The sequence below is a fragment of the Mirounga angustirostris genome, unplaced genomic scaffold (assembly GCF_029215605.1).
Source record: "Mirounga angustirostris isolate CCGP_5_RB_7025 unplaced genomic scaffold, mMirAng1.0.hap1 SCAF_5, whole genome shotgun sequence".
Lineage (NCBI taxonomy): Eukaryota > Metazoa > Chordata > Mammalia > Carnivora > Phocidae > Mirounga > Mirounga angustirostris.
In genome coordinates, this window is record NW_026991713.1 from 61318090 (window position 1) to 61345453 (window position 27364).

At 57.6% G+C, this 27364-nt stretch overlaps 1 protein-coding gene across 4 annotated transcripts; it reads left to right on the top strand.

The window, feature by feature from the left end:
* The first annotated feature begins 268 nt into the window (after positions 1–268).
* On the top strand, positions 269–25506 carry KRT80 (keratin 80). Of its 4 annotated transcripts, XM_064591215.1 has the most exons (11): positions 269–587; positions 2107–2216; positions 2824–2952; positions 8940–9148; positions 13463–13523; positions 13788–13883; positions 21243–21407; positions 21847–21972; positions 22597–22817; positions 23294–23349; positions 23484–25506. In XM_064591215.1, exons 3-11 carry the CDS (start codon positions 2911–2913, stop codon positions 23606–23608), a joined length of 1101 nt encoding a protein of 366 aa, XP_064447285.1. In that variant the 5' UTR covers positions 269–587; positions 2107–2216; positions 2824–2910; the 3' UTR covers positions 23609–25506. The 4 variants fall into 4 exon arrangements, with proteins under 4 accessions (XP_064447285.1, XP_064447283.1, XP_064447284.1 ...); XM_064591213.1 differs by lacking the exons at positions 269–587; positions 2107–2216 and having other exon boundaries at positions 2244–2952; positions 23431–25506; XM_064591214.1 differs by lacking the exons at positions 269–587; positions 2107–2216 and having other exon boundaries at positions 2245–2952; positions 23449–25506.
* Positions 25507–27364: the final 1858 nt, after the last annotated feature.

A 27364-nucleotide genomic window follows, 5' to 3' on the forward strand; every position in this document is an offset into this window, starting at 1 on the left:
CCTGCCAGGCTTCCTGATCCCTGGGAGGCTTGAAACCCTAGGTGGTTCGGCTCCTAACCAAGGCCAGGTGAGGGTCACATCGGGTCCCCAGTGAGGTTGGAGAGGCAGGGTCCTGTACAGTTGTCCCCCCGCCCAAGGATGTCAGCGTGGGGCTAGAGGCTGGTGTGGGTGGAGCTCGGAGAGGGAAGGGAGAGAGGCGGGCGGAGGCGGAGGGGCTGGCTGCTTCCAGGAGTTGTGTTCAGAGCTTTTCCGCTGCCCTTCCTGTTCGGCAGCCAGAGCTGTGACAGCCAAAGACACCTCCAGGACTGCACCCAAGAGAGACTGCGGGGCCAGAGAGAAGACAGCAGGACCCATGTCCCACCCCCTCCATGCCTCCAAGAGGCCCGGCCACCCCAAGGAAGGCCATGCAGTGCTCGAGGGCCCCAGAGACGGCCCTGGCATGCCGGCCGTGAAGCTCGGCCATTAACTGTGACTTGTTACAACTCAGAGGCTGACAGATGTCAGCACAAGTCAGCAAGAAACAGCAGACTTCAGTGATGCAGAGGCGCTTTTGAGAACTGGGGCATCAGCTCAGAGAAAATGAGGAGGTACAGCCAAGGCCCGGGCAGCGAGAAGACAGTTCCTCTTGTGTCCCCACTGCCCTTTCTGGGGTCTCCAGGCTTAGAGGCTAAGATAAGAGGGAGGGCTCATAACTCCAATGGTCTGCGTTCGAATCTATCCCTGATAAACGATATGACCTTAGACAGGCACTTAACCCCCTCTGAGCCTGTTTCCTCCTCTGTAAATTGAGGCTGATGAGAACTAACTTGTCCACCTCGAGTGTCATAAGGACTAAGGGAACTAATCCAGATAAAGCATCGGGGACATACCTGACATGTCAGCCATTGCCTGCCTCCCCTATCCCCACAGAGCACGCATGGGCAGCCGGGGTGGGGGAGGATAGGCCACTGAGGTGAACCACATGCCATCCAGATACCAGGTCAGGGAGGCTGGGGTGGGCCAGGCAATGGGTGCTGAGTGGAGAATGGGGCAGCATGTGTCAGAAGTGGGGGACACAGACACCATCACAGTGACCTGGTCACTCAGAAGTACCTGATGCCGGGGACTCAGGCTCAGGATACAGTCTCGGTCTCGGGACAGCTTGCTGTGCCCTGGGGAGCCAGAAGTACCCACTCTGTGGGAAAGAGGGCTGGCCTGGGAGGCGGGAGGCCTGGACTGGGCCACGTGATTGGGGCAGTGGCTCCCCATCTCCAGCCTGTCTCTTCCTCCAGTCCCAGAGGGGCCGAGAGCTCTTCCACCCCTGACCACCTGAGTCTCTCCCTGCTGTGGCCCCACCACCCCAGAGTGGCATGCCAGGCCCAGGGAGGGCACACAGGGCCAGCTGGCCAGGGCAAGAGTATCCAGGGACATCAGGCCAGGGAGGAAGGAAGAGCAGGCCCCAGAGAGCGAGTGACCACGGAAGTGAGAGAGAGGGGCCTCCGGAACCGAGGGAAGGTGGGATGGAGGGGACACTGTGGGCTCACTGAACCTTCTGCCGCCCCACCTGAAGCTCTGTGGGAACCACGTGGCATCTTTTCTATAGATCCTTCATTCTTAAGATGAAACAGGGGAAAGAGAAGGGAGGACAGAGGAAAGGAGGGAAGGGGGTGGATGGGGGTCAGGGACCCTTTCCCATAGCCCTTGAGGAAGAGCTGCATGCAAGCCCCGCCATCCCCCCACAGGCAGGCCCCAGGTCTTAGCCACCATTCACCGAGGGCTTCGTGTCCTGCCCTCCACTAAGTTCTGTGCATACGCTGCCTCCCATGGCGGGGGTTGGGGGGCGCCTTTCCATCCTTGACACAGAAGTCAGCTGACCTGCCTGAGGTCACCCCAGGAGCAAGCAGCCAGGCTGAGTCTGGAGCCCGAGTCTCACCTGTCCAAAGCCAAGGGCTCTTGGTCTTGGCCATCTATTTCCTCTCCAGCCTCTGAGACAGTGGGATGTGCTAGTAGGTGCTCAATAAACCCGAGGTCAAAGGAAGGAAGGGAGGGGGGGAAGACAGGAAGAGAAGATAAGCCAGGGAGACTCTTAGGCAGCTAGAAGATAAATAAAAAGGTGTTGTTTCCTAGTGCCAGATGGCACGCCGCCCAGGACGGCTGCCCTGCACTCTGGGAGCGCACGGCCTGCGCTTGCCTCATCTTTTCCAGAAGTATGTGAGCCCAGATACGTCAGCCTTCAGGTATGCAGTGAGGTCTGCAGAGAGAGGTGCTCTCTGCACGCCTCTCTCTCCTTCCTCCTGGGGTCTGTGCTTACTCTGCCACCACCGCACCCCCACCCAGCCCGCCAGCCAGCCCAGCCTCGCCGCCCCCCTCCCCGGAGCCAGACCCAGCTCGATAGGGGGGCCTGTGAACAGCCCCCTCAAGCAGGCAAGTCTCAGGCCCCAGGGAGGAGATGTGTGCGTGGTGCCGGGGGAGGGGCAGGAGGATCGCATCATCTAACAGGTTGGTCAGGCTGGGAGGCGTCCCGCCCTCCTGGAGCTAATGAGCACTGTAGGACAGGTGTTTGCTCCTCAGTCCCCAGCCTGCCCTGCCTGCGACCAGAGCCAGCTGCCTGCCACCCCACAAAGGCTCACTCACACCCCCGTGCCCTCCCGCGTCCCGGGCCCGGGGGCCGCGATGGCCTGCCACTCCTGCGTCGTTGGCTTCAGCAGCCTTAGCAGCTGTGAGGTGACCCCTGCGGGCGGCCCCCGGCCTGGGACCTCGGGATGGGGCAGCTGCGGGACCCCCGGGCCGGGCTTCAGCTCCCGCAGCTTCACAGGCTGCAAGGCACCTGGTACCATCCCCAAGGTAACCGTGAACCCCAGCCTGCTGGTGCCCCTGGACCTCAAAGTGGACCCAGCCATCCAGCAGCAGAAGAACCAGGAGAAGGAGGAGATGAAGGTCCTCAATGATAAATTTGCCTCCCTGATTGGCAAGGTGAGCTGAAGTAGGGGGGTGGCGCCTGAAGTAGGACGCCTGCTGGCAGAAGGGTTTGATAACTGAAAACTAAGGACCTTCAGACCTGGGCAGGTGGCTAAGCTCTGTATTTCTGGAGCGTCATGCCACACCCCTGACCCCAGCCAATGAGGAGCCGGCAGGCTAGCTCTGAACAGAGAGCTGGCGAGAGAAGTCCCCAGGATTGGCACTGGGGGAGAAAGAGGCCCCGGGATGGCTCTGAGGGATGTCTGGGTAATAATGTGCTTCGTGGCTTGGGGTCACTGTCCCGCTAGGCGGACACTAGGGAGGAGCTCCAAGTGTGGCCAGGAGGATACCCCCTCATAGGAATGGCTGATGGAGACATGGTTTGCCGTCCGACTCCAAGGCAGGCGGACAGAGGAGCTGAGCTCCCAAGGGTCCGCCCTCCTTTCCAGGCCTTGGCCCTGCTCAGCTTCCGGAGGTCAGAAGTGTCAGCAGGGCCAAAGGGGCACCTGGAGCCTCCAGAAGGAGGCTTTGGATTAGGGATGCCGCAGTAGCATGTCAGGAGATAGGAATGTAGAGAATCGGTGTTGCGAGTCAGAAGCAGACAGGCAGCCAGGCCTCCCCGGCACCCACAGGAGAGAGGGAGTGAGTCCCCAGCACCCAGACTTCCTGTACCCCACTGCCGTGGCCGGTATGCTGGTGTGAGGCACTCCTGTCCACCTCCACCCCAGGGCATTGGTTTCAAGAGCTCTGAGAAAGTCCTGCCCACCCCGAGCCCACTCCTCATTCACCTCCTCCAAGAGACCTCTCCAGATCGGCCCTCCCAGCTCTGCCCCCCTGCCCTGCCCAGAAACAAGGATCATAAGAGTAACAGCTGCATTAATTGCTAACTACATGCCAGGCACCGTACTGGATGCTCTACATAGTTACCTCAGTTTCCCTCAACAACCTTATGAAAGAAGTCCTTTTATGCCCATTTAACAGATGAGGAAAACTCAACTTCTCCCTCCTACTCAGTACACCGGAGCCCCATCCTTCTGCCCTCACCCTGGTCTTTGTCTGCATTTGTCCCCCTGCCTTGGTGTTCCCCTGCATGTTGCTAGGGTCCCCTGTAAGGCGGGCATCCATAGAGAGGGGCAGAGGGAAGAAGGTAACACGTATGGAGCATCTGCTTGTGCCCAGCTCTCTGCAGGAACTTTGCAAATGTGTGTCATTGGCTTACACGGCCACACTCCCCAGTGGCTATTTCCCCTACTGTAGAGATGAGGAGACAGCATCCCAGAGGTTAAGTGCCTTGCCCAAGGTCACACTACCACCAGGCATACAGTCTGGACTTGAACTCAGGTCTGTGGGTTTGTTTTCCCCTCCCCCCTACTCATGTGCCCAGACCAGCGTTCCTGCACCTGCACCTAGGGTGTGACCAGGGTCGGGGCATGAGGAGGGGAAATGACAGCTGGAGAAGGACAACTATCCACTGAGGTGGCGCGTTCCCTCCCCCGGCCCCGGGCCTGGCCGGCTGTGCAGAGCCCTGCACTGCTGGGCTGTGTGCCCTAGGAAAACAGCCTGCTGCCCTGGGAGGCAGGTCCCTGCAGAGCCACCTCCTCTCGAAACCGCTTTAATCCCTTAAAAGGAATGCTTCATGAGCTATGTAATTTGGCTCGGATGGGCGGCTTTTCTCTCTGAACGCCAGGGCTGATACCACCCTGTGCCTTGGCCTTGGGGACAGGAAAGATATGTAGGCACAGGGAGGGGGCCCAAGGGGCTGGGGTCCGGTGCCCGGGGGCCAGGGCGACACCCTCTGAGGTCTTTCGCAGAACTAGAGCCTCCCAACCCTAGAGCCTTGGCCTTGAGACAGATGCTCTTCAGGGTAGGACGCTGGAGCCATGGGTGCCCGCCTCTTGGGGACCCTGATCGCTGGGGCCAAAGAGCCCCAGCTGATCCACCAACCCTACAGAGAAGGTCGTTAGCTCAGTCTGTTAACTTATGTCCTCCCTGTCTCCTTGTAAAGGCCTCAAGGGCCCGAGGGAAAAACCCCATTCCTGGACTTGAATCCGGGTTCTACCTCTGACCAGCTGTTTAATCTCAGGCAAATTATTTGACCTCTCTGCTTCTCAGTATGCATCCGTGTAATGGGCTGGTCAGGATCAAATGGGATAATTTTTGAAAAGCATTTAAAAAGCACTTACCATGTGCCAGGTGGGTTCTGTTTGTTAAATAAAAAATATCATAAATGCGCCCAGCCCGGGGAGCTCTTGAACCTAGGTGGCCCCTTGCAGGCAGGAGCCTGAGAAGAGCCTGAGAAGAGGGTGGGAGAGCTTCGTGGGTAGCAGTGGTACACGGGGCCGGGGCCGGAAAGAACTGTATGGGCCCAGGGGCAAGAAGCCATAACCAGCGCAGGCCTGGGGGGCTCTAGGCAAAGGGAAGAAACAGACAGGGGCCCTTCAACTCCTCGTCCCCTCTGGGCCCTCTGAGGCCCCAAGAGAAATCAGAGCACACTGAGGAGGAGAAGGAGGAAGTGAAGGAGGAAGAGGAGGATGGGGGTGTTGATCCCCAGGAGTCGGCCGAGGGTCCCTGGAGCCATGTTGGGTCTTCCCTCTGCAGGCTGTGTTTCCTTGAGCAAGCCACTTACCCTCTCTGAGCTTCAGATTCCGCCTCCCTGCTCTGCTCCTGCTCTGTAAACGGCCCTGAGCTCATGCCAGAGGCAGGGGGGGTAGGGGCACAGCCCTGAGAGGAGGGGGAGAGAGTAGCAGCAGTAGGAGGGGAGGTTGAGGCAGGCCGGGAGAAGGCTGCAGTGCCATCCCACAGAGGCACGTGCAGACCGCAGACGGAATGGAGATGGGACAAGAGAAAGGACCGCCAGCAGCCCACCTGAGGAGGCTGTGGAAAGGGGACCTAAGAGGGGCAGTGAAAGGCCCGGGGACAGAGGGATGGGCACAATGTCTTCCCGTGGGCCTGTGCGGCCTCTGGAAGTCACCGGAACGACCACGCAGCAGGTGCCTGCTGGCGGGAGGGTCTGATAACCGACAACCACCCCCCATGCCCCGGGGGGTCACTGCCAGCGTCTGAGGCCTCCCTCCCTGGGGAGCCCCCAGCCAGGAGCTCCAGCTGCCTGGGGCTGCTCGGTTCCCAATACAGAAAGCACATCTCTCCCCACCCCGGGCTGGGCCTGCTTTTCAGCTGGGCGGTGGGGCTGGGTCACAGTGAGTTCTGTGTTTGTGGGCTTCAGTTTCCTCCCCTGTAAAACGGGAGGCAGGTAGACCAGGGGTTTGCTCTCTGAGGCCCCTCCTAGAGTGCTGCCTATGATCTCAGGGCAGGGGGTCAGTCAGAACGGGGAGGAAGGGCACTAAGAGGTGAGTGATCAGCAGCCTTGATAGGTTAGAGCGATTAACTGCTTCCCCAGCCCTCCCCGGGCCTTTGTTCCAGAGAGGGAGGAGCCTTGTGCTGGGAAGGTCCTGGATAGGGGTGACTTTCCATCCCCACCCACTGAGACAACAAGAAACTAACCCCCCCCCCCCCCCACACACACACACACACAGCAGCAGGGGAAAGGGCTGCCCCATGTCTCACAACCAAAAGTGCTCTCTGGCTGGACTGGCTGGACTGGCTGGCCAAACGCACACCATTCCCCAGCGGCTGGTACTGAAGCATAGGAAACTGAGGTGAGACTAAGGGAAGGACTTCCTGGTGTAAAGGGTGTTTTGTTGCTTATGGGTGGAGGAGGGAGCCTCACATCTCCCCTCTCACCTCACCCTCAATGTAAACACAGGGCCCTGGCTTGTCAAATCGGAAGGAAGGTGGAGTGAGCAAGGATCTCCCCCACCAGACATCCCTCTCACACACGCCGGTAGGACAGAAACCCTCTTGACTGCCATCCCTACGGAACCTGTTTGGCTGTAACAACAGCAGACTGTAGGCTTAGGTTGGCTGTGAGCTGAACGTCCCAGCACAAATGGGAGCTAAGCAGGGCGATGACAAGCCCACAAGGCCATGGCCCAGGGTTCCTGCTGGCGTTGTCTACTGTGAACGTCAAAGGGGACTTCTCAAGGATGGTAGGGTGTCACAGGAAAACCCAAGAATGTGGGCAGGGCAGGAAGAAAGAGGAGGGCCCACCTGGCCCCCAAATTCAAAAGAAACAGGGAGTCCATGAAGGTCCAGAGTGGGCAGCGGCCATCAGGTGGGCCTGCCTGAGAAGCTTGGCCACCAAGTCCCTTGACCGCCCTGGGCCCTCACCTCGCCCTCTGTAGATGAAGAGTACAAACCAGTGACCTGAAAGGCTCCTGCTTATGATTCTGGCTCTTTCAGCCGTGATCGTGAGAGCTAGAGCCATCAGCGGGCAGGGGGCAGCCAGCAGCCTGGGGAACACCCCGGGGCTGTTTGTCACAGCACCCTCGTGACCACAGCCTGCCCAGGAGCCAGGACCCAGCCGTCTCTTGCAGCTGCCCCTGACGTGGGCACCAAGTGGTAGGGATCCCAAGAAGAGAGCAGGTGGCTCCCCATCTGACGGGGAGGGTGGGAGGTCCGGACAAGTGAGGAGCATAAACTGAGGACCTCAGAAGGAAGGGAGGGGGGGCCTTCTTCTGAGCTGCGATCCTTTTTCTTTTCCTTTTCTTTTTTTTTTGTTTTTTAAGTTTATTTATTTCAGTAATCTCTACCTACACTCAATGCAGGGCTCAAATCCACCCACAACCCCAAGGTCAAGAGTCGCATGTTTCCCCCCCACCCTCCCCCAATGAGCCAGCAGGGTTCCCTTGAGCTCCGATTCTTGGAGGCTTCCTGCAGGAGGGGAGCTGGGAGCGCAAACGGGGAGGGACGGGGATGGTAGAAAGGACAGTCAGAGGAAGGCTGGAGCCTGGAGAGAACAGGCAGCCTGGGCAGAGGCAGGGGGCCCCCCAGGCTGCCCTGGGCTGGACTGGGTGGAGGGCAGGAGAGGATTCAAGAGGGATCCTGACAGCGTGCAGTGGTTGGGCCGGGAGCCGCGGGAGGCCCTGCAGCAGTGTGAACAGGAGAGAGGGAAGGAGGCAGTTTGAGAGAAGCAGCTGTGCCCAGAGCCCTCCCCGCTGTCACCCTCAAGGCAACGCCGGCCCCAACTAGAGGCAGACGTCAGTCCAGGAAGGGCAGGTGGGTCCCAGGGCCCGCGGTGACTCCAGCCACAGACAGAGCCCCATGTTGTGGGGGTTAAAAGAGTCTAAACCCCCACTGCCTTGGATTCCACACCTGGCTCTGCCACTTGCTAATTTTGTGACCTTGGGCCAGTTATTTGGCCTCTCTGTAAAGTGCGGCGGACAACTACACCTAGCCCATCAGGACGTGGGGACTAATGAGGCGAAGATGTCTAGTATCTAGAACGAGGCCTGGCTCACAGCAGGGAACGCATAAACACTTGCTAGTATTACTGTTCCAGAGCACGGCCCCAGCTTCCTCTCCCAGACAGCCCTGAGAGGCGGCCAGGGCCAGGCCGTGTCAGCCCCGACTTCTAGCTGGGGAAACTGAGGCCTGGAGAGGCTACAAGTCCAGGGTTGTCTGGAGCATTAACAATGAAGTCCTCGCCAGGCCCTGCACTGCTGAGCTTCCACGGCAAGATGAGACTAGGCTTGTCAGGTTGGGGGGGTGGGGGTGGGGGGGACGGCAGACAGGCCTCTGACACCCTGTGTTCCCTGGGATCTCCCAACCAAGCCCCAGGCGGGCATGGAGGGCCTGTCACCTCATGGGCCCACTCAGCCCCTTCCCTCCTCTCTTGGGCCCTGCTCCTCCCCGAAGAAACCTTGGCTAATTGGCTCCACCCCTTTCTGATTCCCTCCTTATCTTGCCATCTTCTGTGTGAACCATCCGCAGTTGGAGATGTGATCCGGCTGCGCCCAGTGAGGGCCCGGGGGCGGGTGAGCGCAGAACAGATGAGCCGCCACTGCCCGGGGAGGCCCCCATGCGGGCCAGCTGGCTGTCCAGGGGCCTCCGCGCCCGACCTGTCCGCGCCAGGCCCTCTCACCGCCGTTCCCCTGCTCTCCCAGGTGCAGGCCCTGGAGCAGCGCAACCAGCTGCTGGAGACCCGCTGGCGCTTCCTGCAAGGCCAGGACTCCGGCACCTTTGACCTCGGGCACCTCTATGAGGAGTACCAGGGCCGGCTGCAGGAGGAGCTGCTCAAAGTGAGCCAGGAGCGGGGACAGCTGGAGGCCAACCTGCTGCAGGTGCTCCAGAAGGTCGAGGAGTTTCGAATCAGGTAGGGTGCGCCCCACTGGGGCTGTGGGCAGGGAACGAGGGTGGGAACCAACCTGCACCCGGATGCAAGGCCCCGGGCACCCAAGCCAGAAAACGAGAAAACATCCTTAAAGAACATCTCTTGACTACAGACGTGCTTACTGGGGACCTACTATGTGCCAGCCAGTATTCTAAATATGGGGAGGAGATGGCCGTGAACCCACAGCAACCCTCCCAAATAGTGCCCCTGGCAACCAAGTCAGTCTCATGCTGACGACAGCTAAGCCCTGTGCTTGCCGGCCCTGGGTACCGTTGCAGTCCCTGTGCCCTGTCCCCTCCTCCCGTGCCCATAAACACACTTGCTCCCGCCCACACATCCCACTGGCAATGGGAGATTGTCACCAGCTAGAACAACAGATGTTTGGAAATTTGATCTCGAGTGGGCTGGAAAGGGAAGGCAGGGGGCAGAACGGGGGGCGGGGGGTCTGTCGGAATAAAGAAGCAATCCCCTGTAGGTAATGCATGCCTGACCTCAGTGGTCGCCTTGGGATCTAGAGAGATGAAAAACCACAGCCCCAGCCTGTGAGGTGCCCACAGACTGGAAGGGGTTCACTCCTGGCCTCCACTCCTCACTAGCTCTGTGACCTCGGGCAAGCGGCTCAACATCCAAACCTCAGTATCCCCCTGTGCGGAGTGGGAGTGATGGTGCTGAGCCATCCTGAGGCTGCCGTGAGGAGGAAGTGGGGAGCTCAGCATGGTGCCCAGCCACCATAAACGGCAACTCTTCTACCCCGTAGAAGGCTAGCAGTAGTCCTTGACACAGGCTTGCTGAACTGAACTGGGCAGTGAGGAGAGGCAGACCAGGTGCTTGGGTCCCTCAGAGGACAGGTGACATCTCTGACTAGACAGCAGGAAGAGCTTCAAGGACATGGAAGCTGAGACCGAGCAGAGAGGCTGTGTCCCTGCGCTCCTTCCTCTGGTCTGGTGTCCTTTTGAGGAGGCCCTCGGCCTGGGTGAGGGAGGGTGGGATGTGCCTGAACCCCTCCCCTCCCTTCCTCCAGCGCTTGGCCCAGCACCAAGCTCTGCCAACCCAAGGTGAGGCCTGCAGTCTTGGGAGCAGCCAAGGGACTGGGGCAGCCTGTCAGGAGTCCAGTTCTGCGCTGTGGCTCAGCTTGCCCACCACCTCTCCTTATGACCTCCCCTGCTCAGGCCATAGTCAGAGATGGTCGCGTGGCAAGTTCTCCCCACTCTGGGGGCTTCAATATCCTCATCTGTGGATCTATCTGGAACTTTCTGGCCAACAAGCATGATCTGCAGCCCTGGCCTGGGCTCCTCCTCATAGCTGGGCCCCTCCATGGCCAAGGGGCCCTCTCCCCCAGCCCGCCTTACCAGTTCCTAACAGAAACCCATGGGGAACCTCACTGCCCGTTCCGAGCTGCCTAGCTTCAACATCTGACCATGATGAGGGGAATCGTGTTGGCACACCAGAATCCAAGAGTGGTTTCACTGATGTCTGGCAGCTCTTTGGCTCTCAAAAAACCAGAGAATGGCTGGATGGGGGCCTGGGATCATCCTTTCATGGGGAAGGAAACACAGGCCCAGAGAGGGCAGGGAGTTGTCCTCAGTCACACAGCCATGTGCGCTAAGCCCATCCGTAACCCCAGCCAGCCGCGGGAGAAGGCTGCTCCCATGAGCCCAGCCAGATCACATCCATGGAAGCACTTTGTAACTGGAAGTTCTGTACAAACACTGCTTGTTGTTTTAATCTGCTTCAGCCTCCTCCATTGGCCTGTTGCCTGGTTTCCATCTGCGGCCTGAGCTTGCTATTTTGGCTCAGAGCCTCTCTTCCCCTCTCTGGGTAGGAAACCCACCAGGCTTGGGGGAGGTGAGGTTGGAGGGCTTCTAGATCCACAGGCCACAGCCAGAAAAGCTGCAGCCTGGCTATGTAGAGCCTGGGGGGCCCCAGGAGCCAGGAGACGCCAGGCCAAGCCCTGACAGGGAGGGGTGTGCCCTGCCCGTACAAGGCTGATGAGATCAGCTTCACTCCTAGAAATAAACAAGTGGGGGGGGGGGGGGGCGGGGTGGGTGTGACAAGCTGAAAAGGGCTGAGAATGGGTTTGGGAACTGGCGGCTGGCAGACTGGCAGGGGATTAGGAGTGGAGTGGGGGAGATAGCATTTACCTAAGTCTCTATAATGACAGAGACTTCCAAAAGCTTTGATGTAGCCAGAACCCCAAGGATCAGCTAGCTAACCCTTGTATCTATTAAGAATGAAGCAGAGGCCCCACAAGAGGAAATCATTTGCCCAAGGCCACATAGCAAGTGACTAGAGGGTGCCATATACTGTTGTGCAGGAGGTTCACTGCACAAGAGCTTCTGGTGGAGGGGGTGAACTAGGGCTGAAATCCAGTGGAGTTGGTGAAATGGGAGGAGGGAAGGCTATACAAAAGGATTGGAAGGACAGTGAGGGGTAAGGAGGAGGTTTGACACCTCAGAGAACCCCCACCGGACAGCTCTCTCCAAGGTCCTGCCCCCAAGCAGGCAGAACTCTGCTATCCAGATGGGAGGGGAGAAGGGGAGAGCCTTGACCACTGGGCTTACACAGGGAGGGCCAGCCAATGAGGGGCTTCTCAGCTTGGGGCTCTCTAGACCCCCACCCCCAGGGCAGGGAAGTCCTCAGAGGTCACCAAATTCCCAGTGGGAAGTCTGGGATGGAAGTGCAGAGAACCATCCGCTCTCTCTGCCATGAGGCTTCCCATGGTTTGTCTCCAGAAAGGCTAGAGGCCAAGGCAGAGGGAATGAGGGCCAGAGCCTGATGTTAGATAGAGCAGAGCTCAGGTAATAATAATAGCTTTATCAGGTGCCATGCACTGTTGTAAACACTCCGTGTATTAACTTATATAACCCTCGTGACATCACTATTGTCATGACTGAGGCACGCACAAGCAGCTTAGCCAAAGTCCCACAGCTAGTTAGCAAGGAGCCAGGACCTAAACCCAAGTAGTGGGGCTCTGGAGCCCACTTGCACAGAAAAGGGAGCAAGAAAAGCTTCCTGGGCATATTTTTGGCTCTGGTAGGCCCCAGACTGCAGACCAGTCCCCCTGGCCCACCCTCCACACCATGCCCGTGACCCACATCCTGAGAGCCCCTTGCAGACTCTGGGAAGCCAAAGCAGCAGCCAGGAGTCCGTGCGCTAAGCACACTGAGTCTCAGAGACCCAGTGCCCGACAGGCTCTTAGCTGGGGCCTGCTCCCCTCAGCTTCTCAGGTAAAGCCTGGTGGCAAGCAAAGCCTGAGTGGCAGCAGGCCCAGCCAGCTGACGTGGGCGAAGGGTGACGCTGCCCCTGCCATGAGGTCAGGGAGCGGGGCAGGCAGGCGACTATAATTAGAGCCGCCAGTGATTCAGGCATTCCCTGGAAGCCACAGAATCCCCACATCCATGGAGGCAGGCAGGGCTGAGGGCAAGAAGTCTGTGCTGGTAGACACCCACCCCGGGGAGGGCCAAGACAGAGGTTTGATTAGAGCAAGGGGTGAAGGTCAGAGACCCAGAGATGCCGTCTCTCGTCCAACAGTGTCCTTGTTCCAAACACAAGGTGGAGCAGAGAAAGGAGGAGGCAAAGCTAAGAGAAGGAACCCACCTTTGTGGAGTATCAACTATGCAGCCCTGTCACTGTACCAGGGGTGGGCTTGGTCCGACCCCCGCACGTGCACACACACACCCCTAACAGACGGGCGAGCCGAGGAAAGAGGGGTGCAGTTACCTGCCCAAGAACACACTGTGGGTCTATCTGACTGCAAGGTCCACACTCTCGCCTTGGGAGGGAACATGATGGAATGGTGTCCTACCAGCTAGCAATGCAGAGGGGAGGCGGGGAGGTGGGAGAGGATGGGCCGTGAGCAGACAGCTCGGAGCAGATTCAACCAAAGGCACGGCTTGTAGGAAATGGAGATTCTTGGGGGAGGAGATAAGGAAAAGATGAGAGAACAAAGTTAGGGAGACAGGGCTGCGCAATCAGGAGAGGCTTCCAGGAGGAGGTGGATATGAGGAAGAGCCAGGAAGGGGACAGACGAGCCCTGGGAGAGAACTGGCTGATCATCCAGGAGTGACAGAATGGTGTCATGGGCTTAGAAGGGATGTGTCATAGATGAGGGGCTGCATCCACCGAGGCAAAGGCCACTTTTTTTCTAATTGGCATAAGGCACCAAATGGGACAGCAGGGGCCCTGAGCCCCACTCCAGAGGGTTAATCATACCCCAAGCTCCTGCCACCTGCAGCTGAGCAGCCTCTCTCTCTCTTTCTCTCTCTGCCGCTGCCTCGCTCCCTCCCCCCCTCCCAGGTATGAGGAGGAGACCTCCAAGCGCACAGACATGGAGTTCACCTTCGTCCAGCTGAAGAAGGTAGCCTGCCCAGCCTGCCCCAGGGGCTCCATCCTCATGGACCCTCTGCCCTCGTTCCCTCAGTCTCCCCAAGCAAAGCCCTCAGAGGCTTAAGTCCCGGGACGACAGACAGACATGGGTACCTGTCCTCACCCTGTTGCTTCTCCCAGGCACTGAGCCAGGGCTCCCTTGGGAGTCACCCCCATCTCCCTCAGGAAGATGAGCACCCCACTCCCGCCCTGAGACGCCCCCTCCCCTGGCACTCACCACTGCTCCCACCCCCAGGACCTGAATGCAGAGTGCCTTCGTCGGACTGAACTGGAAACCAAGTTAAAAGGCTTGCAGAGCTTCATGGAGCTGATGAAAAACATCTATGAGCAGGTGAGAAAATGAGACCAGTGTCCCACGGAACCAAGAGCTGACTCGTCCGCAGGTAAGGGATGCAGGGGAGGGAAGGATGTCCAGTGAGGCATGGAACCTTCGGCAGTCATTACAGACATAACACAGACATAACAATCTCCCAACCCCTTCTCGCGCTGCAATCAATAACCCAACACGTCCCCTCATCCCTCCATTCATGGAGGACTGGCAAGTTCCCAAGAGGCCTCATGCTCAAGGAGGACCTGTTTCTTTGAGTGTGCTGGGGTGCGGAGGGCATGTCGGGGGCCGGTGCATCCAGGCAAGGGTTGGGAAGTGGCCTGAGAGACAGGGAACCAGGGGGCCTTGAAGAGCTGTTCTTACTGAACTCATCTCTCCCCATACCTGCAGCCTAAATGGCAGGCACCCACAGGCCTAGCACGGACGGACATGCCCTTGGCCCTCCCCTGTTTGGCAGAGAAGACCTGTGGTCAGATTCTTGAGTTCCCAGACAATGCTAGCTTCTGCCAGAACAAAAAGGACCCAGTAAATGCAGAGGAGCCTCCGGATCCCTTTCTGATTGTGTCCCTAAGTCCTTGCCTGAGCCTGGGGGGACCATGACCCCACAAGGCCTAGCCCACGGCCAGGTCAGTCCACAGATGAGCCCTGCTGCTGACTGCGGACGCTCCCCTCCCCTCCGCTCTGCCCCCGGGCACCACATCCCCTGTTTCGGGAGCCAGGAGCTAGAGGGGCTCCTAGAAGCTGCAGGTGACCTAGAAGCAGGCCGAGCCACTGTGGGGACGGCAGGACTTGGCAGTCTGTGTACCGCAAACTGCTGGTGCCAAACTATGGCCCTGCAGCCAAGATCAGAGCAGGGGTCAAAGTCATCACGGCCATCAAAAAGTTCTGCTAAAATGGGGGCACCTGGGTGGCTTGGTCGGTTAAGGTTAAGCATCTGACTCTTGGTTTTGGCTCAGGCCATTATCTCAAGGTCGTAGGATCGAGCCCCTTCTCCGCTCCGCGCTCAGCAGGGAGCCTCTTGAGATTCTCTCCCTCCCTCTTACTCTGCCCCTCCCTCTGCTCTCTCTCTCTCTCTCTCTCAAATAAATCTTTAAAAAAAATAAAAATGAAATGAAGAGGTCTGCTAAAGTGGCCCTAGGGGTTGCTGACCACAGCTTGGCGGCCTCGTCCTGTGCAGAGGGAGATTGGGCCTCATAGCTGCATATGGGCCACACTGCTCTCCAGCAGGCTCGGCCCCCGGCGGGGGCTTCCATGGGCCTGAGACCTGTTTGTGGCCATGGGAGGTGGCCTGGCGGAGAGAACAGCGCAACCCTGGGGAGCAGCAGGAAGGTAGCCTTTCCAGGCGGACCAGGACCTCCGCCGCCCTAAGAAGCTTCCCGCCCCCGGCCGAGCCCTCTGGGGCTGCGCAGGGCACCCGGCCCACTGACCGGCCTGAGAAGTGGGCTAGGAGTTCCTCTGCCCACACTCCCTGTGGAGCCAGGCAGACGGCAGCAGGGCCAATGTTTCAGAATCCGCACTGGGCTCTGGCTCCCAGCCAGGACAGCGGCCCAGCCGGCGTGGAGACTTAACTGGAGGTAGGCCAGGCATGGCCAGCCATAGGCGTGGGCATTGCCGGAGTCACCCCCACAAAACTTCGTGGCCCCTGCTCCATCTGGATTTAGCAGCCCTTGGGCCCCAATCCTGGCTCTATCTTCTTTTCCGTTTCTGTGACTTTGGGCTAGTTATTTCTCCTTTCTTTGCCTCAGTCTCCTCATCTGTAAAATGGGGAGAGTCGTAATACCAGGCTCATCGGGTTCTGCTGATGACTAAATCCGTTCATCCGGGTAACAAATGTTTATCGCTCCCCCGCTGGGTGCCTGGCACCAATATAGCAGTGAGTGTGATGGGCAAAGTCCATGTTCTCAGGGGCTGCCACTGAGCTAAAAGGGGAGACAGGTAATAAGCAAGTCAACAAACATCTCAGCAAGATCATTTGGGAGGGTGAAAAGGGCCGGGCTGCACAGAACCCGATGATGTGGTAGTGCTGGAGCGGAGGGGAAAGTCAAGGTCAGGGGGCATCTCAGAGGAGGTACAAGAGAGGGAAGGCCCAGCCTGGGGAGGGCCAGCCCAGTGGAGAGCTGAGAGGGCTTCGGGCAGAAGGAGGGCCAAGCATCAAGGGCAGGAGTGAGTCTGGTGACGAAGGGGGGAAGGAAGAGCTCTGGCTGGGGTCAGCTCACAGAGGGCCCTGGGCCCCGAGTCGGGGTTTGGATCTTATTCTAAGTGTGATGGGCGGCTCCTGGGGGTACTGGGGGGGCGGGCGGTACAGAGAGGGTAAAGGTATGGCAGTGCTGCGGAGAAACGGGACCGCTGCGGACGTGGGGTTGTTCGGTGCATGGCGCAGGGATGATTACTCTGGGGGCAGCAAGGCGCCAAGTTGGTGTCAGGTCATAAGGTTTGCGTCTCTCTTCAGGCAGCGCTGCAAGCTGAGAAGGCGGCCCTGACCCTATGCTAAAAAGTCCCCACACCAGTGGGTCTCTACGCTGGCACTAAGAGAAATACAAAGTGAGCCACACATGTAATTGTTTTTTCTAGTTGCCACATTTTAAAAAAAGAAACAGAAAAAATTCACTTTATTTATTTATTTTTTAAGATTTTATTTATTTATTTGAGACAGAGAGAATGAGAGAGAGAGCACATGAGAGGGGGGAGGGTCAGAGGGAGAAGCAGGCTCCTTGCTGAGCAGGGAGCCCGATGCGGGACTCGATCCAGGGACTCTGGGATCATGACCTGAGCCGAAGGCAGTCGCTTAACCAACTGAGCCACCCAGGCGCCCAAATTCACTTTAATAATACAATTTACTCAGCCCAATATATCCAAATGTGATTAGTCAGCAGGTAATCAATACCAAAAAAAAAATTTTTTTAAGATTTTATTTATTTATTTGAGAGAGAGGACAAGCGGAGGGGAGAGGGAGAAGCAGACTCCTTGCTGAGGAGGGAGTCCAATGCGGGGCTCGATTCCAGGACCCTGGGATCATGACCTGAGCTGAAGGCAGATGCTTAACCGACTTAGCCACCCAGGCGCCCAGTACAAAAAATTAATAGGCTGTCTTACAATCTTTTTCTCATGCCAAGTCTTCAAAATCAGTGTGCATTTTACACCTACAGCTCATCTCAATTCAGACTTGCCACCTTTCAAGTGCCCACAGCCTCATACGGCTCGTGGCTACCACATGGGACCAAGCAGGGCTCAGCAAAAGAAGGTGCCAGCCATGGCTACCTCAGGTGAAGGAAAAACATGGCAGGACGTGAGTAGCCCCAGGAGGGCTGGACACTCTAGTTTCAACTCTGGAGCAGATACCAGGTCAGAAAAGCACAGCTGTGGAGGCCCACCTTGGCATTTCAGAAAACAGCCCTTTCCTCTTGCACACACATACACACACACACACGCATGCACATGGCCAGGATAAATTCTCAGAAGCCAATGGCCATGGGCTGCTCAGGGCCTCACGGATACACCGCAGCTTCCCGGGGAACCCCTCTGCCCCCCACCTCCAGAGACACAAGCCGGTGAGAGGACCCCGGGGCTCACACTTCCCCTCAGCTTCCAAGGTACACGCCAGCTCCCAGGTGCTTTGGGGGCCTGGCTGCATCCAGCCAGAATGCCACCTGCCCCACCCATCAGCTCTCATTCCAGGGAGATTAGCTGTGCGATCTCCCGACAACCCCCCTCCGCAGCCGGTTGCACCTCCCAGAATGCCCTTCCCTGCAGAGGGAGCCTGGTGTGTCTAAGCTGCTTTGGCGCCCGCCTTCGTACTGCCAGGGAGGCTGCTCGGCCCCTGGACCCTTCACCCCAGCTTCGTCACCTGTTACAACAATAGTGTCCTTAGCTACTATCTACTGAGCACTTACTCTACCCCAGGCACTGTGTGAACTGCTTTCCAGGTGTAATCTCATTTACTCCTCACGGCAACCCTATAAAGGTAGGGGTCATGATTAGGCGAGCACAAACTTTAGAGCAGCTTGGGTTTGGATCCTGGCTCAGTCATTGTGTGAACCCTAGCACGTTCTCTCTATATATATCTCAGTTTTCCCATCTGTAAAATGGGGAAAATGATAGAGCCTAGCTCACTGGCCTGTCGTGAGGATCTATTTTGTTAATATATCCTAAAGCAGTGAGAACAGTATCTGGTACATGGTAAGTATTAATAAATGTTAGCTGGTTTCAATTTGATAATCATACCCGTTTTACAGATGAGAAAACAAAGGCTCTGAGAGGTTTAAAACCTGGCCAGGGTTACACAGCTACTAAGAAGGGGTAGTATTCAGCTCCTGGTGCCATTAAGCACTACATTTTACCGAGCAGCTCTAAATTACCCCTCAGGGTCACTGCCTCCCCTGACCCAGAGACCACAAAGAGGGTGGTCCCACCCACGGCTGTCTCCTCAGGCTCAGGCTCTGAAGAGATTTAAACTTCACCTTGGCTCAATTCTTGCCAACCTGGAGGGCCTGTCCCGTAGTAGCTGAACACAAGCTGGCATCATTATACCCTCTGCGGCCCAGCGGGGGCCGGCGTGCCTGAACAGGCCTACGGATGTTCTAAACCCTCCGTTTCCTACTCCTGTTTACCAAGCTCACACTGACCCTGCCTCCTTCCAGAAAGGATCCGAGGCTGCTCCATCAGCTCTGTTTTGCCAATCCCTTCTCCCTGCTAGGAGAAGCCCTGCTCCAGTGCATTCTGACAATGCCCTGGCCTTTTCCTGGCCCATAACAAATGCCACCTCAGGCCTGGGCTAAAGGGCTTTCTCTGGAACTCTCTATGCCCACTGACCCCCCCCATAACATGTTGACCAAGGAAGCCTCAAAGCTGCATTCCTCAAACTGTCCACAGCCAAGGCCTGCCTGGGATCCTGGTTCCATGTGGGAAATGCCAGTCTCTAAGCATGACCCGGGCGGCAGAGGTGGGACATGAGTCTGTAGGTACCATCGACCTTATTCTGCCAAGGGGCCGGGCCTTCCCCTGCTTTTGCCCAGAGATGTTTGCTAAGTTCTTTTGAAGATCAACCAAAATCCTTCATCTGGAGTCCTTAAGGGGCAGTTGGCCACTAGGCTCAGGGTCCTGTCCGCTCCGGGATGGAAACAGGTTGCCCCCAGCAGGCTTCCTTTTGCAGGAGCCGATCCTTGTCACCAGGGATGCGGGTGGGCAGGGTCAGGCAGCTCGCAGACAGGGAAGGGGCGGCCTTCCTCAGCAGGTCTCCGCAGCCACCCCTGGGGCTCTAGCTGACCCAGCCCACCCCGCAGGGCACAAGCTGTGGGTCAGAGCACCAGCCTCGCTGCTACAGACTCCAGAGGCTCAACCAACCGCAGCCACTCTGCACATAAAGCCGGACCGAGGGTCAGGAGGGGTCCAGAGGTAGCACCCAAGGTCAGAATGCAGTCATGAGACAAAAACTGAACCTGGACGTGAGCAGGCCTCCGCCCCAGCTGCCAGGTCTCAGGACGTGCCCGGGGCAGAAGAGCGGGGTTCCACACCAGCAGACGGGGCAGCCAGTAATGTCCAGACTGTGGGCGGTGCTACGAGCAACCCAGTGTTTTCAGTACGGAAAATAGCAAAGAAGAGAGAGAAGGGGAGAGAGAGAGAGAGATGGAGGCACAGCTATAGGATAAGAGAGACTTAGGGAGGGCGCCTGGGTGGCTCAGTTGGTTAAGCCACTGCCTTCGGCTCAGGTCATGATCCTGGAGTCCCTGGATCGAGTCCCGCATCGGGCTCCCTGCTCGGCAGGGAGTCTGCTTCTCCCTCTGACCCTCCCCCTTCTCATGTGCTTTCTCTCTCTCATTCTCTCTCTCAAATAAATAAATAAAATCTTTAAAAAAAAAGAGAGAGAGACTTAGGGACAGACGGACTGATTGCGAGATAGGGATCTGCTTTGGATCCTGATTCAAACAAACAAACAGAAGAAGAGCCACACACATATATGGCATATATAAATACACACACGTATATGAAGCAATCGGGAAAATGGGAACACTGGCCAAAAGTTGCTGACTGGAGTACTTAAGTGAGGGTCAGGGTGAACTGTGAATACCAGCAGGAGTCATTGCGTGCCCCACACCCTCCCTCCCCCAGGTGGGCCCCACCCCTGCCTCCCAGGCTGCCTGGCTCCCTCCCTGCCACCTGACTCACTCTGCCAGTACAATGCCGGCCACAGCCCCTCGCTCCTCCTTCCCGCACCAGCCCGGCCCGGCCTGGGTGGTTCGGCTCCTCCGGGGGCAGCGGCCCAGGGCCTGAAAGGTGACACCTGCAGCCCCTCAGGAAGACCCTTGTCCCCACCTGCCTCTCTACACACCCCTGAGCGTTCAGGCCCAAAAGCTGGGGCTAGGAAGACAGACCCAGGTTCCGGCTCCTGTCTCTGCCCCTCTAGGGGAGCTTGATGGGAGCAGCAAGGCCTCTGGGGGCCTGCTCTGCGCCCACAGCTGTCTCCCTAACCGCTCCATGCCGCTGCATCTTTCCTCTCTGTAACCTGGGGCGAGAGGTCATGCGGGCCTGGCGAGGACAGCGGATAGCGGGAAAGCACTTAGCTCGGAGCCTGGCCTGTAATGAGTCCCCCGGGGGAAATGAGAAGTTTACCGCTTCCAGGGCTCTCTGAGGATGCGGGCTGGCATTTTCTAAGCAGAGAGATGGACAGAGAGGAGGAGGAAAGAGGGATCCTAAAGGATGGGGAGAAGATGAAAATATTGAGGCCAAATTGCGTTGTTGCAGGCGAGCTGGTCAGCCAGATGGGGAGGGGCAACGAGCCTCCAGGGTGACCCTGAACTCACCTTGGCCTCTGCCCCTGGCAGGGGAGCAGGGAGTACAGCCCCACTCCTGCCCCTCATCACTCATGGGCTCCCATTCCAATATGCAAACTGAGCTGCTTGCTTCCAGATGCGGGGGACCCAGAGAGGCCGTGGCTCCCCAGGCCCTCAGGGAGCTCCCATCCAGAGGGCGAGGCCAAGCTGCACACCACTGAGCCATAATGGAGCAGAGGGGCCAGACCTCCTGGACCTTTGCCATACCAGCCGGGAGGAAAGTGTCCCGCCCTGGGAGAGGTGGGGACACTGAAGAGAAATCAATAGGCTTGTAGTGAGCCTCTGGAAGCAGGAGTCCCTTGCTGCCCTGTCCCCTCCACCCAGAGAGGGAGGCCAAGCTGCGGATGAGCAGGAGAGGCCAACTGCTTCCCAGAAGTCAGAGCTGAGGGCGCATGGCAGGGAGGCCTTATCATTGGGTCATCTCTCTGGGACACAGAGAGGGCCACTCCCCCTGGGGAGGCAGGGACCATGGCTGGCTGAGGGTCTGGTGCCCCCCACCCACCAGCCCTGAGCCCCCACGTCTGTGCCTGGCCAGGAGCTGAAGGACCTGGCAGCCCAAGTGAAGGACGTGTCGGTGACCGTGGGCATGGACAGCCGCTGCCACATCGACCTGAGTGGCATCGTGGAGGAGGTGAAGGTCCAGTATGACGCCATCGCGGCTCGCAGCCTGGAGGAAGCCGAGGCCTACTCCCGGAGACAGGTTCGGGGCTGACGGAGTGGGGCTGACCAAGGGGGCAGGAGGCTGCCAGCCCAGGAGGCGCCGACCCAGGGAAGGCTGAAGTCACCTTCAGCTCTGAGCGCTGAGAGTCTGTGAGAGAGCAGTGGGGAGCATGGGGCGACGGAGAATGTGAGAGCCCAGCACTGCGGGGGCCGAGGGGCCATGCGGTGGGGGAAAGGCCAGGGTCCGTGCCCTCCGGGAGCTCACAACGGTGCCACCACCTAGTAACACCAGGCCAGGGGTGGGCCCAGCCAGAGCTGGGCGTGGTGGGTGTCGGAGGGCGAGGCTGGCCTGCGAGTGTAGGGCTGCAGAGGAAGAGGAGGGGCTGGGAGGTGAGAGAAAAAAGGAGCAGCAAGGGGCAAGGGTGCTGGGAGGGACCCAGTGAACTGCCCCTCACTGTCACCTCCTGCATGCCCTCCAGCTGGAGGAGCGGTCTGCCTGCTCAGCTGAGTTTGGGAACAGCCTCCGGAGCAGCCGCAGTGAGATCGCTGACCTCAACGTGGGCATCCAGAAGCTTCGATCCCAGATCCTCTCCGTCAAGAGTCATGTGAGTATCTGGAGGACCCACCTGGGGGTGAGGCAGGGAGGAGTGCAAGGGCACACTCTCTCTCTCTCTCTCTCTCTCTCTCTCTCACACACACACACACACACACACACACTGAGTACATGCAAGACCCTGGACAGGTCACTTACCAGCTCTGTGCCTCAGTTTCCTCTCCTGTCCTCCTAAGATGGCTGTGAGGACCGCGTGAGTGTCACAGGTGAAGGTGGTCTGTAAACTGGCCAGGGCTGTGGGAACGATACAGAGCCCCACCACCACAAACCCCCAGAGCCCACCTCTTCCCTCCCAGGCCTTGGGCCAACAGTACTAAGAAGGGGCTGGAAGCCTAAGCCCAGCTTCCAGCCAGCACTTTAGAGGAGGCGCCGCCCTGTCAGGACAGCTGGGACAGGCTCCTCTGGGTGCTGTGCATCTTCCCTCCTTCATGGCCTCTGGAAGGGGTCTCCTAAGGTCTAACTGAACTCCCTCCTGCTGCAAGGCGACCCCCTGCCACACCCAAGAACACTGTTGCTCAGCCCTCCCTGCCCTGCGCACCCCCACAGAGGGCAGAGGCCAGCTCCTGGGCCCACTCTCTCCTTCCCCCCAGTGCTCATGAACCCCTTCCCTCTGCAGTGCCTGAAGCTGGAGGAGAACATCAAGGCGGCGGAGGAGCAGGGGGAGCTGGCCTTCCAGGACGCCAAAGCCAAGCTGGCCCAGCTGGAGGCCGCCCTGCACCAGGCCAAGCAGGACATGGCCCGGCAGCTGCGCGAGTACCAGGAGCTCATGAACACCAAGCTGGCCCTGGACATCGAGATCGCCACCTACCGCAAGCTGGTGGAGGGCGAGGAGAGCCGGTGAGGGCTGGGGCCAGCGGGGTGGGGCCGCAGGAAGGCAGGACCAGAGGGCCAGCCCCACACAAAGCCAGCCTCCGCCTCCAGCAGGATACCATGAGCCAGGAAGACCTGGAATCGTGTCCGGCCTCAGCCACTTACAAACTGGGACCTTGGCCCATTCATTAAATCCTCAGTTTTCCTATCTGGAAATGGGCTGATCATGACACAGACTATGGTGGGGAGGACTGATACTATTCTGCACACAAATATCTGTCACAATTGAGCGCTCCGTAAATGTTAGCCGTTTGTGCAGGGGAGAAGAAACAGAGGCCCAGAGAGGACAAACTGGCTAGCCAAAGTCACACAGCAGGGCAACCCGGGGCTGGGAATAACAACCAAGAATTGCCCTCCACCTGCCATTCCCCAGGGCCCCCAGGCCCAGCGGGGGCTTGAGCCACAGGCCCCCTTCAAATGCCCCCATTTCCGTCCTCCCCCAGAATGGACTTGCCTTCAGCCGCCATGGTCAGCGTGGTGAAGTCCACATCCAGAACCGGTGAGTCTACTTCCCTAGGAACCCATGGCGGGGAAGGGGATATGGTGCGGGCAATCATGACCCTAAAGGCGTCATTTTAAGTGGCCCCCCAACCTCCAGCCCCTTCCCTGCCCCACCCCTTATGTTCCCTGTAGCTGCCTCCAAGTCTAGCCCTTCGAGAGCCCCCTCCCGGAAAAAGAAGAACAGAAAAGGCCCTGTGATCAAAATCACCGAAATGTCTGAGAAGTTCCTGTCGCAGGAGTCAGAGGTCTCAGAGTAAGGCAGCTGGAGCCCCGGAGCCTAGGTCGCCCCCCTGCAGCTGGAGGGACTTCAGCTAGACTCACGCAAGCAGCTCGGGACCTCTGGGTTGGGCGGGGAGGCAAACCTGATCCTGAACTGAAAGGGGGAGGGTTCAAAACCAGGACAGCTTTTCTGTAGGTGGCTGGGGGTGGTACAGGGCTGTCACCAGCTACTAAGAATCATGCCGCTCCATCTCAATATCTCAGTCCTACCCTTCTAACCTTCTTGCCAGAGGTCCGACTAGGTAAACTGAAACTGGGGGTCAGTTTTCTCTCCACCTCCTTTCTCTTCTGAGGCTCCTCCCCAAACAGAGGGCTTCCACCAAGGAACCTTTTTTGACCCTTTTCGCCCAACCCTTGCCCTAAACTCACTTACCAAGCCTTACCTTGCCTCTGCCTCAAGACCGAGGCTGGTGCCCTTGCTCACCCAGCCCCAGCCAGCCATGAATCAGGGGCTGAGGGGACTGCCTGGGCACCCTCTCCCCATCTGGAGCTCCTGGGGAAACTGAGTGCTGAGCACCCCTGGGTTTCGCGCACCACCTGGGCACCTCCAGAGACCTGACAGTATTAGGGAGTGAAGGGAGGAAGCTCCCCAGGTGTGTGGGACCTGAGCATGGACCTCTGAGGTCAACCCAGAGACGTCTGTGCAGCTTCCGTCCTCCTGTGGGGCCCTCATAGAGGGCCAGTCAGAACTGGACAGGCTACGCAGCCAGCTCCTGGCTCCTTCTCCAGAAGCTATTCTTGCCATGATAAACCCCCTGTGAGAGGGAGGCTAGATGGCAGCCTGAGACCAGGCGGGGGAATTTGGCCCTCCCTTCTCCTCCCTGCCATCCTGGGGTTCACCACCCTGCCCAGGATCCAAGCTCTCTGCCCCCCACCCTCCACACCCCCCTCCCCACGCCTAGGTGTTTCCCAAGCCTGAAACCTGGCTTTGGTAGACCAGGCCCTGGAGACCCCTAGCCCCACCCCCAGCACCAAACCCTGGGCCACTTCCCATGAATCCCACCTCTCCGGGTCCCTGCTCTCTCCATCAGGCCAAACAGCCCGGCCCTCCCCTCCATCCTTCCTTGCATTTACTGAGGAGCCCAGGAACACCCCGCACCTGTGGGGTTAGAGCTGCTTCTTTTCTTCCCCTTCTGCCCCCTCTCCCCACCACACCCACTTCCCTGCCTCCCGAGCAGGGGCCATGAAGAAGGCACAGTCCAGGCAGGTCTGGGAGTTTCTGAGCCCTTCCGGTTGGGCTGGGGAGCCCCACTGACAACCAAAAAGGAATTCTGCCTCCAAAGAGAAGATATGGTGCTGGGAGGAGCATTCCTCTTTCTTCGTCTTGGCTCTCACCTTTGAGGCTTGCAGGGGGATCCTGGCATCTCCAGCCACCCAATCCACCACCCACCCTCTCTCCTTCCCTCCCTGCTCCGTCCCTGTCCCTTGCCTCACTCCTCCGCTAGCCCCAGTCTTCCGTTCCTTCATCTCACTTTCCGGGACATCGTACCCCTAGGCCTTGGCCCCAACAAGACCGCAAGGTCCCCCATGCCTGTGGGGGGCGCTGAAGGGCTAATGACGCTCAGGCCGGAGGGAACTCGGACGTATACTCATCCCGGAAGTCCCAAAAAGGGCGCTGATTGCTGCCTATTTATTGGTTTCCAAGGGAGCAAATCCTCAGTGGGGATACAAGATATATAAAGTATATGTATTATTTTTCGTAACTTATGTGGCTTTTAACTTATTGCTTCCCTTCCTGTTTCTGCCTAATCAGTACTGTATTTACTCTCTGGGTAGACAACACATATCCCAGCCACTCCACCCGGCTGGCTGACTATCTTGGGGCAATGCCCCCCTTCTCCCTGCCAAGGGATGAATAAAGTGCTGAGATTTGTCCGTGGATAAAGCTGTGTGTTTTTGTCTCTCCTCTCAGGATTGGTCAGTCACTGGTCAAACAGGTTGACCACAGAACTTTGGGGATTCTCCAGTTATGGGGAAAGGGGCCCAGGGACTTAATTATACCTTCAGACCGGTGCAACTTGGACACAAAAAGGTCTCCGGCCCCACCATCCTATAAGGAGATTTTCCCAGTGTGGACCTATGTTCCCAGCACTCCCTGACGAGTCCAGGAACCACGTGGCCGCTTTAGCAAGCACAGACATGGGGGATTCCCCAACTGGTGGCGGGTTCCTTCTCAACCACTTTTGCTGAACCGTGGGGTTGGCACAGCCCAGAATATATTCTGATGGGTACAGGTCTAATCCTGCCAAACCAAATTCTAGATCAACAAACAAGGACTGAGGATCTTCTCAAACCCAGCCCTGCACTAAGACGCTTACAACTGTACCCCACCCCTCTGCCTCAAGAAGCTCACAGTCAAGTTGAGAGATAAGCTATCTACCTAAGATAGCCACCCCAAACTTCCTAACCAAGGGAGAAGTTCAGGGAAGAGAATGGCTTGTTCTGGAAACCAGAGAATCAGCACAGGCCTCTTGGAGGAAGTGGGCTTTAAGTGAGCACCAAGGAGCTAGCTAGACTGAAGAAAGAGCAGGTGTCTCAATGACAGGAAGCTTGGGAGCAAAGAAGGGACTTCGAAGCTTTTTGGTGTCCTGACTCACCCACTCACTGAGACCTCAGACAAACGGAGTCTCAATTTATTCATCTGCCAAATGGAGCATAAACCTTCCCTACCTATCTGATAGGGTGTTTGAGGATCTGATGAGATAGCTGTGTTCATTCCTATCAGGAATACCACACCTTCCATTTCCAGCACTCAGTGTAAAGGATTATTGGTGATATCTCTATCGTTATGATAGGCACATGTTGTGGATTAAAGACAACCCACTAGTTTGTATACCAAATACAGGCAAGTTGGGCCTCGGGCTGGCTCTCTCAGGACACAGTACAGCCAGGCCCTGGGTCTGGAAGTTCCGAGACTTCTGCTCAGAGTTTGTCCATTCTTCTGAGGCCCCTGTGGAATGGGCCCTGCTCTCAAAACTCAGGAGAAACTTATGGAAAATCCACATTCCCCTCCAGGAGAGGCCTAGAACTGAGACCGACTCTCTACTTATTTTTTTCTGTGGATTTCTGACTTATGAATTTCTTGAATACTAATCTGAATCTGAATCTGAATCTCATAGCCAAAAAATATATAACATATTTGTTATTTCCTTCCACTTTCTTTGAATTTATTTTTTTTTAAGATTTTATTTATTTGAGAGAGAAAGAGAGCAAGAGCGTGGGGAGAGGCAGAGGGAGAAGAAGCAGCAGACTCCCCGCTGAGCAGGGAGCCCAATGCGGGACTTGATCCCAGGATGCTGGGATCATGAGCTGAGCCGAAGGCAGGCACTTAACCAACTGAGGCACCCAGGTGCCCCCTGAATTTATTATTTTTATCATTTTCCAACTTCCTGAGTTGAATGCTTTAATTTTCCATCTTTCTTCTTTTTCAATATAAGATTCTCAGAAGACCATAAATTTCCTTTTTTTTTTTCAAAGATTTTATTTTTTTATTTGACAGAGACAGCGAGAGAGGGAACACAAGCAGAGGGAGTGGGAGAGGGAGAAGCAGGCTTCCCGCTGAGCAGGGAGCCCGATGCGGGGCTCGATCCTAGGACCCCGGGATCATGACCTGAGCCGAAGGCAGACGCCCAACCGACTGAGCCACCCAGGCGCCCCAACCATAAATTTCCTTTTAAGAACCATTTTGACTGCTTCCTATTGTTGTCATATGTAGCATTTTTATTAGCATTTTG

What these genes read in the sequence shown, in the direction of transcription:
- KRT80 (XM_045868199.3), top strand. Translation starts at nt 2,518, where the DNA reads ATGAGCACTGTAGGACAGGTGTTTGCTCCTCAGTCCCCAGCCTGCCCT. An exon ending in TTGCCTCCCTGATTGGCAAG is followed by an intron (nt 2,953 to 8,939) that starts GTGAGCTGAAGT and finishes CTGCTCTCCCAG; the next exon opens with GTGCAGGCCCTGGAGCAGCG. An exon ending in TGAAAAACATCTATGAGCAG is followed by an intron (nt 13,884 to 21,242) that starts GTGAGAAAATGA and finishes GTGCCTGGCCAG; the next exon opens with GAGCTGAAGGACCTGGCAGC.